General features: G+C 54.8%; 1 protein-coding gene across 1 annotated transcript; it reads right to left on the bottom strand.

The window, feature by feature from the left end:
• Positions 1–813: 813 nt before the first annotated feature.
• On the bottom strand, positions 814–14,443 carry LOC103165303. Its single transcript, XM_029074666.2, has 9 exons — positions 14,327–14,443; positions 7,770–7,864; positions 6,889–6,966; positions 6,491–6,638; positions 6,272–6,397; positions 4,721–4,937; positions 2,118–2,214; positions 1,160–1,311; positions 814–1,061 (listed from the first exon to the last, which is right to left on the bottom strand). The coding sequence occupies exons 3-9, from the start codon at positions 6,961–6,963 to the stop codon at positions 911–913; spliced, it is 966 nt and encodes a 321-aa protein (XP_028930499.1). The 5' UTR covers positions 6,964–6,966; positions 7,770–7,864; positions 14,327–14,443; the 3' UTR covers positions 814–910.
• Positions 14,444–14,773: the final 330 nt, after the last annotated feature.

The following is a 14,773-nucleotide window of genomic DNA, read 5'->3' on the forward strand; positions in this document are numbered from 1 at the left end:
GGGGCCGGGGGCGTTGGTGGTCCTCTGGGACCACCACAGCGGGAGCCCTATTGGCGAGCGGCACCCTCAACCCTGGAGGGCGACTCCCAGTTGGTCTCCGGACCCCAAGTGCTCAGAATGGGCTCTGAAGCCTGGGCAAGGCACTGTCCCCGTCGGACCTCCCGGGAATCCCGCTTGGAGGCAGTTGTACTACGGCCACGTGGTCGGGGGGAGATCTCGCTGGCTCGTTTCCCTCTCCGGGGTATCGCTTGGGGCACGGGGAAGAGGGCGGGGTGGGGAAGTCGGATAGAGAGCCTTCTCCCTGAGGGTTCTCTGCCGCTGACATCTTTCCCGTGGGCAAGCTGGCACCTGGAGCCCCCAGCGGCCCCCCTCCTACCCCAGTGGTCCCACCCAGAGCTTGTGTTCTGTGAGCCCCACGAGTGAGGGGGGAAGAGGAGTGGTATAGCCTGGTTCCTCCTTTCTTAATGGTATTTAACCACTCACTGTGTGCCAAGCAGTGTACTAAGCGCTAGGGTAGATCCAAGATAATCCTTGGATGGGAGCGTGAATCTCCATTCCCCGCCGTCCTCAGCTGGTGCGCACAGACAGGAAGTAGCCCTGGAAGTCCAGACGGCAAAGCGGGGCTGCTCCCGCCCCGAGACCATCTCCCCGCCCCCCACCGGGGACAGGGGGCCGGAGAGCGGGGCCGAGGGGTCACTGCTTCTCTGAACCTGCCGTCGGGAGTCGAGGGGCCTGGTGCTGGACCGTGCCCTGCGCCCGGGAGCCCGGCGGTGGCGAGCGGGGAGGGAAGGATGAGCATCGGCGCGCCGCGGCTGCCGGAAACCTCCCAAGCGCTTGGGTTTTAATTGGATTGGAAGCCGCCCCAGCTGGAATGGCAGGAAGGGGCCCGTTGGGGGAGCGGTCCCCCCACTCAGGGCCGCCCCTCGCTCCCTGTGGCGGGCTGGGCCGGGGGGCAGGCGCCTAGGGGTGGCTCAGGCCGGGGCGGTGGAAGTTGGTTTCTCTGTTGCTCCTGCTGCCAGGAGAGGTAAGCCTGCATCAAGCTGGAGGGCTGCTGGGTCATCCTGTCGGGAGCATCGGACCGGTCAGGGGGCGAAGGTCTCCCCTCCCCTCGTCCCCGCCCCACGTCCGCCTTCGTTCCCCCTGCCCTCCCCGCTGGTACCTGTAGTTCTTCCTGTGCACGGCGAAGAAGGTCTGCTCTCCCTGGCTGCCCACACAGACCTGCGGGGCCTGGCTTGGCATCACGCCTTCTTTCATCTTGGCCCGGACCTGGCTTGACATCACGCCTTCTTTCATCTTGGCCCCAAGACTACTCTGCGTGGCGGGCCGGTGGTTTAATGGAACGTGAGTGACAGCCGCCAGGGCACAGGAGGGGCATGGGGGCAGAGGGAGGGGCTGGAGTCGATCAGCTGCTGGGGTCTCTATGGGTGCACCCTCTGACATTCCTGCCCCCCAACCCCTGGCCGGTAGTGAGCTAGAGGGTGGGGAAAGGTGGTCCTGGGTGAGTGTCTCCATCCCAGGAAAGGCTCTTCAGCTCGTTTCTTCACGGATGGCCTCTCTCCCTCTCCACCTCCCTCCCACCGTAGACAGCGGGCAACCCGTTGCCTCCCCCTTTTTATTTTTTTGAACCTAGATGGAGCACCTGAGGCACAGAGAGGTTAGGTATGTTCCTCAAGAGTACCCGGCCTTGCAGGGGCGGGGCCGGGGCCAGCTTCACAGGCCAGAGAGCGGGCCAGTGGATTCCACTCCGGCAGATATCGCCACTACCCAGATACCCTTACTTAGGGTTGGGTGATGGTCCTGTGCTGGGGGGTCCCTGGGAAGGATATGGAGCTGGGCTCCCCAGCCCTGGAAGCAATGCTTGTGAGTGCTCAGTACAGTGCTCTGCACTAGTGAGCGCTCAATAAATACTATTGAATGAGTGGTAGTGACTTGGGACTGGGTCCCAGAGCAGGGGGATGGGTAGGAAAGCTGAGAGAGGATGAGGGGCAGTGGGGACCCCCCAGATCGGTCCCCTTGGCAGGGGTCTTTCCCCCTCCTCCCACCGAGGATTCAGATGTACGTGTGTGGCGGGGGGAGGCCGGAAGATGCTCGACCGAACCGTGGCCGGGGTGGCTTACCTTGGTCACCGCGTTCTCTTCAAACCCAGCCATCCCCTGGCACCCCAGCTCACCTGGCCGGGTTGGCCGGAAATTGCGGGGAGTCTGGAAGTCCACCCTGGGGAGAAGGGGGCGGACCGGCCATGAGAACAGGACACAGGTCGGACTCTCCTACGTATCCCCCGTGCATTTCCCTGGACATAGGATACGTTGCTCCAGCCCGGACCCTCCGGGGTGGGAGTAGGGGGGATTCCTTGAAACTCACGAGACTCCGGGTCTCGGGGCCTAGACCCTTGCGGGTAAGCACCGGCCTGACCGGCCTGCTTTCTCTCTGGCTCGCCTTTTGCCACTTAGCTGTGTGACTGTGGGCAAGTCACTTAAATTCTCTGTGCCTCAGTTCCCTCATCTGTAAAATGATTATTAATAATAATAATAATAATAATAATAATGTTGGTATTTGTTAAGCTCTTACTATGCAGAGCACTGTTCCAAGCGCTGGGGTAGATACGGGGTCATCAGGTTGTCCCAAGCGGGGCTCACAGTTAGTCCCCATTTTCCAGATGAGGGAACTGAGGCACAGAGAAGTGAAGTGACTTGCCCACAGTCACACAGCTGACAAGTGCCAGAGCCGGGATTCAAACCCATGAGCTCCGACTCCCAAGTCCTGGCTCTTTCCACTGAGCCACGCTGATTAAGACTGTGAGCCTCACGTGGGGCAACCTGATGACCCTGTATCTCCCCCAGCGCTTAGAACAGTGCTCTGCACATAGTAAGCGCTTCACAAATACCAACATTATTATTTTTATTATTCTTTTTTACGGATTTTTAGGCCACACCAATTTGGAAGCGGAAGGTCGTTAGGTTGGAGGAGACTTTGAGGTTTCCGCCGCTAGAGGGCGACACTCTCCACTTTTTGTCCTGGCGCGGGGCATCTAAAGTGGATTTACAGTGCGTGGTTTTAAAAAATTAAAAAATATGGGCTGTTTAGGAGGTGGCACTTGGAGAAAACTGCCCAGGAAGAAACCGAATTAACCTTTCCAGTCTCCTCGGTCTGCCAGGAAAGCAGAGCTCAAGACCCATCCCCTGATAACTGTGGTATTAGGCGCTTGCTGTGTGCCGAACACCCTACTCAGGCGCTGGGGTAGATACAAGCAATTAGGTCCCACGCGAGGTTCACGGCACGAGTAGGAGGGAGAACTGGAATTCAATCCCCATTTTGCAGATGAGGGAACTGAGGCACAGAGAAGTTGGGACTTGCCCAAGATCACGGAGCAAACAAGTAATAATAATAATAATGTTGGTATTTGTTAAGCGCTCACTATGTGCCGAGCACTGTTCTAAACACTGGGGTAGACACAGGGGAATCAGGTCGTCCGACGTGAGGCTCACAGTCTTCATCCTCATTTTACAGATGAGGGAACTGAGGCCCAGAGAAGTGAAGTGACTCGCCCACAGTCACACGGCTGACAAGTGGCAGAGCCGGGAGTCGAACCCGTGACCTCTGACTCCGAAGCCCAGGCTCTTTCCACTGAGCCACGCTGCTTCCCGGGTGACACTTGTGACTGGGATTTTAATCCAGGGCCTCTGACTCTCAGGTCCGTGCTCTGTTCCACCAGGCCACACTGCTGCCCTAGCAGTGCCCTTTTACCGGAGGTGGAAAGGAGGGTCAGGGGGAGAGAAGAACTCATTCTCCATTTGTCTCTTGCTGGCAGGAGACAGTGAGGCCTGCTCTTTGGTCTGATAGCATTTGTGGACATAAATGACCCCCGTTATCCCTAACTCAAACCACTGTCAGCTCGTTATGGGCAGGGAACGTGCCCACTATTCCTGCTATCTTGTCCTCTCCCAAGTGCTTAGTAAAATGCATACACCGAGTGACCAATAAATATCATTGATGAAGAGAAAAGAGCCAAAGGGAGCTGGAGTGATTGAAGAGCGGAACTAGTTAATCAGGCAGGACTTCCTGGGGAAGAGAAGTTTTTTGTTTTTTCTGTTGGTTTTTTTTTTCCAATGTTGCCAAAAAATGGGACGGGGAAAAGGGTGTCCCATGGGGGGAGAAGAGGATGGGTGTGCTTGGCTCAGACGTGGGAGAGGCGTGGGTAGAGGCGAAGCGTGAGTTTGCTGGGCAGGGTGCAGAGCAGAGGTGCCCACTGCACAGGGGCAAATGGGGCCCCTCCTCCCAACTTTCTGAGTTGGGCTCACTCATCCCAGCTCTCCGATGAGACTAGAGAATTTCCAAAATGTGGTTCTCTGTTGTTTGGTCTTTCCCTGTGCTCATCTCCACCCCCTAAAGCCCCTGCCCCCTTTTCACTCCCACACTTCCAGTGGAAAGACCGCATCTTTGATGCAGAGCGTGCTGGGACGTAGCTGGAGATGAGGTCTGGTCGGATCGCCGCCCGACCTCTCTCTTCCTCCTCGTCTCATTCCTCTGCCCTCCGGCTCTCCCCCCCAACTCCTGATTTCCAGGAGGGCAGGGCAGAAAGAAGGAAAAGATGGTGTTTTCTCTCTCCCCATTGCCCTCCCAGGACCCCCATCGCCCGCAGATGTGGTCAGGGGCCTAGAGTTGTCTGGTCAGGCCCCTGGAGACCAGGGCAGGATCTTGTCCCGTGTGAGCAATGACCCACCTGTGTCCCCAGTGAGGACCGAGGGTGTTGGGGGGTGGCAGCCGGGATGTCTTTCGGTTGGAGGCCGGGAAGTCTTTCTGGTATATCGTGATGCAGTCCATAGGGGTTCGGGGACCCAGTATCTCGCTTGGGCCCCAGCTCGGGGGCTGAGGCGTGTGGGGCCTGACGGTCTGGGGCCGGAAAGAGAGCTGGTGGGTGGTACACATGTTGTGTTCGCCTGCCGGAAGAAGACCCCAGGGAGGGGGCGGAAGGTGGGTCGGGAGGGTCAGTGGTCAGAGCGTGGGGCTGGGAGTCAGAAGGATGTGGGTTCTAATCCCAGGTCCTGCCTCTGGTTTACTGTGTGACCTTGGGTAAGTCACTTAACTTCCCTGTACCTCAATTACCTCATCTGTAAAAGGGGGACAAAGACTCTGAGCCCCATGTGGGGCAACCTGATTACTTTGTATCTACCTCAGAACAGCACTGGTGCTTAGAACAGTGCTCGGCCAATAGTAAGCACTTAAAAAATATTAATTCATTCAGTAGTATTTACTGAGCGCTTACTATGTGCAGAGCACTGTACTAAGCGCTAGGAATGTACAATTCAGCAAGAGACAATCCCTGCCCATTGACGGGTTTACAGTCTAATCGGGGGAGACAGACAAAAACAATAGCAATAAATAGAATCAAGGGGATGTACATCTCATTAACAAAATAAATATGATAATTATCGTTATTATTACCCCCCCAGCGCTTAGTTCAGTGCCTGGCACATAGTAAGTGCTTAACAAATACCACAATTATTATTATGATGTCAGTCCTCGACTTCCAATTAATTGAGTTTATTGAGCCTTTACTATGTGCATAACACTGAACTAAGCACTTGGGAGTGTACGGTATAACAGAGTCGGGATTCTTTCAGTGGTACTTGATAAGCACTTACTACATGTCAAACACTGTTCTAAGCACCAGGGTAGGTACAAGTTAATTAGGAGTTAATTAGGTCAGACACAGTCTCCCGCATGAGGCTCACAGTTTAAAGAGGAGGGAGAAAAGGTAATTAATTAATCCCCGTGCTATAGGTGAGATAACCGAGGTACAGTCACTCGCTTTGTTCTTCCCCGCTCCCAGCCCCACAGCTTTTTATGTACCTGTCATTTATTTATATTAATGTCTGTCTCTGTCCCCTAGACTGTAAACTCGTTGTGGGCAAGGAATATGTTTATTGTTGAATTGTATTCTCCCAAGCGCTTAATACAGTGCTCTGCACACAGTAAATGCTCAATAAATACGATTGAATGAATGCGACTTGCCCAGGGTCACACAGCAAGCAGTCGGAAGATCCGGGATTAGAACCCAGGTCCTCTGACTCCCAGGCCCGGGCTCTTCCACTAGGCCACGCTGCCCACAGGGAGGCTTCCGTGGAGTGGCCTCCCAGCTCCTTCTGGTGTAAGGATGAGGGGTTTGGAGTGGGAGGGAGTTGGGAGAGCGATAGCCCTGCCCGAAGACCCTCCCCTGGGGTGGGAGGGTGGGATGTGGTGGAGGGAGAGGGGCGTGGAAGGGGGAGCTGACCTTGGAAAGCTAGGTTAGATGCCGGGCTCTTTCGGGGGCCGGGCTGCACCTCTTGCGTCGTGCTGCAGTGGTCTTTCTGGCTTGTGGCTTCCAGTTCCGCATTCTTGTTGGGGGCCAGGAGCTTCCCTGGTGGGGTGGGGGGTCGGACCAGTTGGGCCAGGGTCACTGTAGGGACCCTCCTTTTCCCCCACCTTCTCCAGCCAGTGCCCCGGACCGTACCTGCCTCGGAGGGCTTCTCTCCGTAGAAGACGGGGGGCTCCGTGTTCCAGGGCTGGAAGGAGTCCTGATGGGTCGTGGTGGGCGTGGAACTGGCCCTCTGGGACTCCGGACCGTAGAGGAGGTCCCGGAGGCTCTCGCGGGGCTTGACCTACGGGAGGGGCTGCGTCTCGGAGGAAGACCACCTTCCCTCCCTTTCCCCCCTCGGCACCCCCTCCGCACACCAACAGGGTCCTCCAGCGACCCACCCCCACCTTCTGGTCACCCCCTCTGGGGACTGGCCCAGCCGGACCCCCCTCCTCCCAGTTACCGAGTCGACTGCCGGCTGGGCCCTTAGCTGGGGGATCTCTGGGTGGGCTCTGGGAGGGAGGGTCTCTTGCCCCCATCAGCCTAGGGCTTACCGATTCCCGCACCCCGACCTTCTCGGGGGCCGCCTGGGAGCTGGACGTCTTTTGCGGGGTGGTATTGAAGGCCATGCCCTGGAGTTTAGGGGGCGGAAGCAGGAGTGAGGTCTTCTGCGACTGTCTGAAGTAGAGAGGTGGTGGGGTTTGGGGGTTGGGGAGAGCTGTAATTCCCATCATGAGGAGCAGTGCACACCCAGCCCTTCTCCGGGCCCCTCGAACCCCACTCCGGATGAGAATAATAGTAGTATTTGTTAGGCGCTTACTGTGTGACAGGCACTGTACTAAGTACTGAGGTAATAATAATAATGTCGGTGTTTGTTAACCACTTACTATGTGCAGAGCACCGTCTTAAGCGCTGGGGTAGATATAGGGTAATCAGGTTGTATCACGTGAGGCTCACAGTTAATCCCCATTTTACAGACGAGGTAACTGAGGCACAGAGAAGTGAAGTGACTCGCCCACAGTCACACAGCTGACAAGTGGCAGAGCCCGGAGTCGAACCCATGGTCTCTGACTCCGAAGCCCAGGCTCTTTCCACCGAGCCACGCTGCCTCCCCTAGTTACAAGGTAATCGGTTTGGACACGGTCCTGTCACACACACAGGGCTCACCGTCTTAATCTCCGTGGGACAGACGGAGAAACTGAGGCTCAGAGAAGTTAAGCGATTTGCCGAAGGTCACACAGCAGACAGCCCCCCGCTCCCCGCCCCCCAGCAGCCACCTTCCCCAGGGTGGTGGGATCAGGCCCACGTTAAGTGGGTGACCCGTCAATAAAACAAAAAACTCCTAAGGTCCAACCCCCCCAGCTCAGGCACGTTCTGCCCCGGGGCAGTGCTCACTGCTTTCTTCCAGGGAGTGGATGCCCTCCTGACCGCTTACTGCCAGGGAATGCGTGGATGCCCTGATGGTGGAGGTGGAGAACGGGTCCTCGATGCCCTCTGGCCCTCCTCCTGGTGTGGTTCCTCCTGTGCCTCCTGAAGGGGCAGAGAGAAAGCGTGGCAGGGATTTGGGCGGCTGGTTCCTAGGAATTCTAGTTCTTCCCCCTGGCAAGCCAGTACAGTAATTTGTGCCAAAACGTTTCCAGTTGGGTTGAAATGGGTGTGCGTGTTGGGGGCGGGGGAGTTGAGGTGGCACTCTGTGAGCAGAGGAAAGGACCAGAGGAGACAGGGCTGGGCCCAACCCCTGAATTCAAATCCTGACATCGCTTGTGTACTGGGTGACCTTGGGCAAGTCGCTTCACTTCTCTATGCCTCAATTACCTCATCTGTAAAATGGGATTTAAGACTGTGAGCAGCAGGAGTGATGGGGACTATGTCCAATCCACTTTGCCTGTGTCCAGCCCAGTGCTTAGTACAGTGCCCGGCACATAGCAACAATAATAATAATAATAATGTTGGTATCTGTTAAGCGCTTACTACGTGCAGGGCACTGTTCTAAGCGCTGGGGTAGACACAGGGTAATCAGGTTGTCCCACACGAGGCTCACGGTCTTCACCCCCATTTTAGAGATGAGGTAATTGAGGCACAGAGAAGTGAAGTGACTTGCCCACAGTCACACAGCTGACAAGCGACAGAGCTGGGATTCGAACCCATGACCTCTGACTCCCAAGCCCGGGCTCTTTCCACTGAGCCGCGCTGCTGGAGGACAGGGCGGTCCTGACCTTAGGAACAGAGGTGGGTAGAGAGCACCAGGGCCTCATGTTGCTAAAGTGGAAGAAATGTGTGCCCTAGACGGACCCCACCCAGGGTCAGTAATGGAGTGCGTATGGCGGAGGGTAATCTGGAAAGGTTTCCTGGAGGAGTAGCCGTTTGATGGAGGGGGCTGGGTGAGATTTATTTTCCTTAATAATTTTTTATGATATTAAGCACCTACTGTGTGCCAGGTACTGTATTAAGTGCTAGAATAGATACAAGATAATCGGATTGGAAGCAGTCCGTGTCCCACTTGGGACTCACAGTCTTACTCTCCATTTTACAGATGAGGTAACCGAGGCACAGAGAAGTGAAGTGACTTGCCCAAGGTCAAACAGCAGACAAGTGGCCGAGCTAGGATTAGAACCCAGATCCTCCGACTCCCGCGCTCTTTCCCAGTAGGTCACGCTGAGCAGCAGCGTGGCTTGGAGAAGAGGAACCGAAAGAGCATTCTAGCTTGGGGGAATGGTGCGGGAGCGGGGAGAGGCCGCCTCGGAGCAGGCCTGGCCCAGGGAGGGCCTTGGAGGTGGGGTGAGAGGGAGAGAAAAGGGGTGGCAGCTGGAAGCCCAGGATGGGAGACTCCGGGACCCTCCCCGTCTCTCCCTGGCCGGGACTGGGCTGAGCTTTGGCGCCGTACGGTTTCCACGGTGCCAGATTGGCCTGCCCACCCAGGGCCAGTTGGATTGTGAAAGCAGTGGCCAGGTGGGGAGAGAGAGGATTTTGAGCCACCAATTAGCAAGACCCTTGATCAGAGTGAGAACTCCCAGCGGGCTTCGGTCATTTCACGTGAACTTGGATCTCCTGAAATCTAGGACTCCTCCCCACAATATTTATGTACATAATCCATAATTTATATTGAGGTTTGCCCCTCTAAACTGCAAGCTTGTTGTGGGCAGGGAACGTGTGTTTGAACTCTGAGACTGTACTCTCCTAAGCACTTGGTACCGTGTTCTGCACACAGTCAGCTTTCAGTCAATAATAATGTTGGTATTTGTTAAGCGCTTACTATGTGCAGAGCACAGTTCTAAGTGCTGGGGTAGACACAAGGGAATCGGGTTGTCCCACATGGGGCTCACAGTCTTAATCCCCATTTTGCAGATGAGGTAACTGAGGCACAGAGAAGTTAAGTGACTTGCCCAGAGTCACACAGCTGACAAGTGGCAGAGCCAGGAATCGAACCCATGACCTCTGACTCCAAAGCCCGTGCTCTTTCCACTGAGCCACGCTGCTTCTCTACCACTGATTGAATAATAGTGGTAATAATGGATTTAAGTTCTTTCTCTGATCCACGCACCCAACTCAGTGCTGGGTTATATAAAATACAAGGTCGGGCACAGTCCCTGTCACACACGGGATTCACAGTCTACGTAGGAGAGAGGACAAATATTGAAAGCCCATTTTACAGAATAGGAAGCTGAGGCCCCGTGACTTGCCCAAGGTCACACAGATAAATGGTGGAGCCAGGATTGGCACCGAGCTCCTCTCACTCCTGGGGCAAGGATTCTTTCTCTGTCCTAAATCATATCTGTTAAGTGCTTCCTATGTGCCAGGCACTGTATTAGGTGCTGGGGTAGATACAAGTTAATCAGGTTGGACCCAGTTCCTTTCCCACATAGAGCTCACAGTCTTAATCCCTATTTTGCAGATGAGGTAACTGAGGTCCAGAGAAGTTAAGTGACTTCCTCAAGGTCACATAGGAGACAAGTGGCAGAGCTGGGATTAGACCCCGAGTCCTTCCGACTCCCAGGCCCGAGTTCTTTCCACTCGGCCACGCTCTGCTTCTTCTCTAGGTTTTCCCCTTGTGGAAACACTTGCTTTCCCAGCGTGCTCCTGACTTCTCTGCTTGTGGGGCTCTGCTCAGGTCAATCAATCAATCAATCATTGCTATTTATTGAGCATTTACAACGTGCAGAGCACTGTACTAAGCACTTGGGAGACAATAGAACAAAATTGGAAGACATGATCCACCACGAGCCCCCCAGGCCTCTACAAGAAGGGCTGTCGGCCTCTCCTGCTTTTTGCCTCCCTTGTCCCTAATCTTGACTGAGGGTCCCCGGATGTCCCGAGCCGGCCCGGCTTGAGCTCCCTCTCTCTCCCCATCTCTTTGAAATGTCTCTGCCGCCCTGTTTCTTCCCATCTTTTGACCTTTCTCTCCTCCTCCCTGGCTTTGTGGCGGATGGAAGGCATCGGTGGTAACCATGGTGATGGCCCTGCCTGCCTTTCTGTTTCACTGGCTGCCTGTCCATCTCTCGCTCTTCTCATCCTTGACCCTGGTCCTGTCTCCACCTTCTCGTCCTCTCCCTCGTCCCTATTCTCCCTCCCAGTTCTCTCCTCCTCATCCTCCCCCTTTAATCCTCTTCACCTCATCCTCTCCGTCCTCCCTTCATCCTCCTCCTCATCAAAGTCTCCCCCCCACGTCGTCTCCCCGTCCCTCCCCTCCTGGTCACCCTATCCTCTCTAGTTGTCCCCCCTCTTCTTTCCTCCTCCTCACCCCCCACTCCTCTCTTCGTCTTCCCCCCATATTCCCCATCCTTGCCTCCTTGTCCTCCCATCCTTCCTTTCTCATCACTCCATTTCCCCTTTTCATTCCCCCTTCATCTCTCCCTCATGCCCCTCCCTGTCCCCCTCCTTGTCTCCCCCTCTTCATCTCCCCTTCCTCAACTTCCCCTCCTCCTCTTCTCCCCCTCCTTCTCACCCCCCTCCTCCTCATCCCCCTCCTTCTCCTCATCCATTTATTGAGCTCCTGCTGTGTGCAGAGCAGTGCACTAAAACTTGGGAACAGACACTAGAAATCAAAGATTCATTTCTGCTTGGCCGCGTCTCCGGGTCTGCCACCCAGTGTCCGACTCCTTTGTCTACCTCTCTAGATCTTTCTGTCTCTCATTTTTGTCCCCAGCTTCTCTCTCTCTGCGGCTTTGCACTTTTGTCTGCCTCTCTGTCCATCTGTCTGACTGTGTCTCCCTCGCTCCGTCTCTAGATCTCTGTCCTCGTCTCTCTGGGGGTCTGCCCTGTGAGTCTGTTTCACTGTCCTAGCAGTGGTTTGTCTCTTTGGCTCTGGCCTCGTCTCTGCGGATCTCAGTCTCTGGGAATACTCCTCCCTCAAGGCTGAGTCCTTGACTGGTTGCCAGTTTTGGACTGGACTGTCCATTGTTCAGCTGGTCTCTGCCCTGTCCAGAGCAGATGATAATAATAATGACGGTATTTGTTAAGCACTTACTATATGCCAAGCACCGTTCTAAGCTCTGGGGTAGATACAAGGTTATCAGGTTGTCCCACATGGAGCTCACAGTCTTACTCCCTATTTTACAGATGAGTTAAACTGAGGCACAGAGAAGTTGTGACTTGCCCAAAGTCACACAGCTGACAAGTGGCAGAGGCGGGATTGGAACCCATGACCTCTAACTCCCAAGCCTGTGCTCTTTCCACTAAACCTTGGCAGGCTCTCTCTCTCTGGTAGTTTTGTTTTAAGTCCCCCATCCTTGAGACCTGTGGCTGGGAAGAAGCACCAGAGGTTTGGGGGGGCCTGGGGAGGGTGTTGGTGCAAAGACTTGGGTTGGGGGGAAGGGTCAGGGATCTCCCTAGAGAAACAAACACACTAGGTTGGGTGAGCCCTGGAGAACTTCCACAAAATGGGGCACGTGATGTCACTGTGCATAAATAAATAATAATGGCATTTGTTAAGCGCTTACTATATTCAAAGCACTGTTCTAAGGGTTGGGGGGGATACAAGGTGTTCAGGTTGTCCCACGTGGGGTTCACCGTCTTCATCCCCATTTTACAGATGAGATAATTGAGGCCCAGAGAAGTTAAAGGACTTGCCCAAGGTCACACAGCTGACAAGTGGCAGAGCCGGGATTAGAACCCGTGACCTCTGACTCCCAAGCCCGGGCTCTTTCCACTGAGCCACATTGCTTACTGTAACCTAGTGGAAAGATCCTGGGCCTGGGAGTCAGAAGGACCTTGGTTCTAGTCCCGGCTTTGCCACTTGTCTGCCGATGACTTTGGGCAAGTCACTTCACTTCTCTGGGCCTCAGTTACTTCATCTGTACAATGGGGATTAAGAGTTTGAGTCCCACGTGGGACAGGGACTGTGTCCAACCCGATTTTCTCGTATCCACCCCAGCGCTTAGTACAGTGCCTAGCATATAGTAAGCCCTTAACAAATACCACAGTTGTTGTTTTACATGCTGTGACCATGGGCAAGTCACTTCACTTCTCCTGCCTCAGTTTCCTCTACAAAATAGGAATTCGATCCCTGTTCTTTCTTCTACTTAGACAGTGAGCCCCACATGGGACCTGAAGATCTCGTATCTACCCCAGCGCTTAGTAGAGTGTTTGGCACATAGTGAGGGCTTAACAAATCCTACAGTTATGATTATTATTATCTACCACCCTGCAGACCCAGCCTAGCTCCTCCAATGCCATGAGTTTCTCCCTGCCTAGAGTACCCCAGTGAAGGGTACTGAGCCCCAGTGCTGGTTCTAAGTCCCGTTGCCCACCCTGTCCCCCTGCCCCAGAGTGGGCAGAGCTGTGGAGCCACCCCCTTGCCCCCTTCCTGGGACTCCGGACAGGAGAGGGTCCTCTGCTGCATCCAAAGCTGACAGATCCTGTTTATTGTTATAGTTTACATTCCCAAGTGCTTAGTACAGTGTTCTGCACACAGTAAACACTCAATAAGCACAAGTAAATGAATGAAGATCCTCCCCCTGGGGGCCAGGAGCCTAGTGAACTCCCTGGTTCTGCCTTTTTTTTTTTTTAGGAAAAAAGGTATTTGTAAAGTGCTTACTATCTGCCACACACTGTACTAAATGCTGGAATAAATACAAGCTAATCACACTGGGTACAGTTCCTGTCCCACCTGGGGCTCACAGTCTTAGTCCCCATTTTACAGACGGGGGAACTGAGGCACAGAGAATAATAATCGTAATCACTGTGGTACTTGTTAAGCACTTACTCTGTGCCAAGCACTGTACTAAGTGCTGCGTGGATTCAAGAAATCGGGTTGGACACAGTCCCTCTCCAACGTGGGGCTCACAGTCTCGATCTCCATTTTACAGATGAGGGAACTGAGGCCCAGAGAAATAAAGTGACTTGCCCAAGGTCACACAGCAGAGATGTGGCAGAGCAGGGACTAGAACCCATGACCTCCTTACTGTCAAACTCTTGCTCTATCCACTACACCAGAAGTGAAGCGACTTGTCTAAAGCCACACAGCAGACGAGTGGCAGAGTCAGGATTAGAACCTAGGTCCTTCTGACTGCCGGGCCCGAGCTCGATCCACTAGGCCACGGTGTTTCTGCAACTCTTTGGCTGGCAGCGGGCAAAGCAGGGTAGAGGGCAGCCAGAAAGAGGACAACCTCTCCCTAACTGGCCCACAGTTTGGGCCAGAGGCACGGGAGGGGAGAGACACCTCAGGTAATAATAATAACGTGGGTATTTGTTAAGCGCTTACTATGTGCAGAGCACTGGGGGAGATACAGGGTAATCAGGTTGTCCCACATGAGGCTCACGGTCTTCATCCCCATTTTACAGATGAGGTAACTGAGGCATCGAGAAGTTAAGTGACTTGTCCACAGTCACGCAGTTGCAGCCAGCTCTCGGTTTATCTGACAGGGCCCACTGCTGCCCTCCTGGCACTTTCCAGCTCTGCCCCGGGGCAGCGGGATTATGAGAAGGGAGAAGGTGGGTCCCCGAGGGGTTGGTCTGGGCTCCCCCCGCCCTCCCGACCGGGGCCTCAGTCCGTACCCACGTTCCTGGTCGCAGCGACTGGCGCGGCTCCTCTCTCTGGGTCCCTGGAGGTGGTGACTGGAGGGCCAGGCAGCCCCTTACCTGAGGGCAAGATTCTGGAGCCTAGGGCAAGGGTGCCAATGGTTACCATGGCGATCACCAGGGTAACCACCTTGTCAATGCCTGGGGGGTTGGGGGGACAAAGGGAGAGAGCTGCTGGTTGAAAGGGGCCCGGGGGGAGGGAAGGGGGCTGCCGGGTGTGAAAGTGGCCCCGAGGGTTTGGGGTGGAAGCTGGTAGCCGCAGCGTTTATTGAGCACCTGCTAGATGTTGAGCGCTGTATCAGGCATTTGGGAAAGTGCAAGAAAAGTAGAAAGCACGCTCCCTGCCCTGAGGAACCTGAGATTAATGGGAGAGAAGGGCAGACCTAGGCAGTATACATTCTGTAAGAGCAGGAGAAAAACAAA

Source organism: Ornithorhynchus anatinus, chromosome 11, assembly GCF_004115215.2.
Source record: "Ornithorhynchus anatinus isolate Pmale09 chromosome 11, mOrnAna1.pri.v4, whole genome shotgun sequence".
In the NCBI taxonomy this organism is placed as follows: Eukaryota; Metazoa; Chordata; class Mammalia; order Monotremata; family Ornithorhynchidae; genus Ornithorhynchus; species Ornithorhynchus anatinus.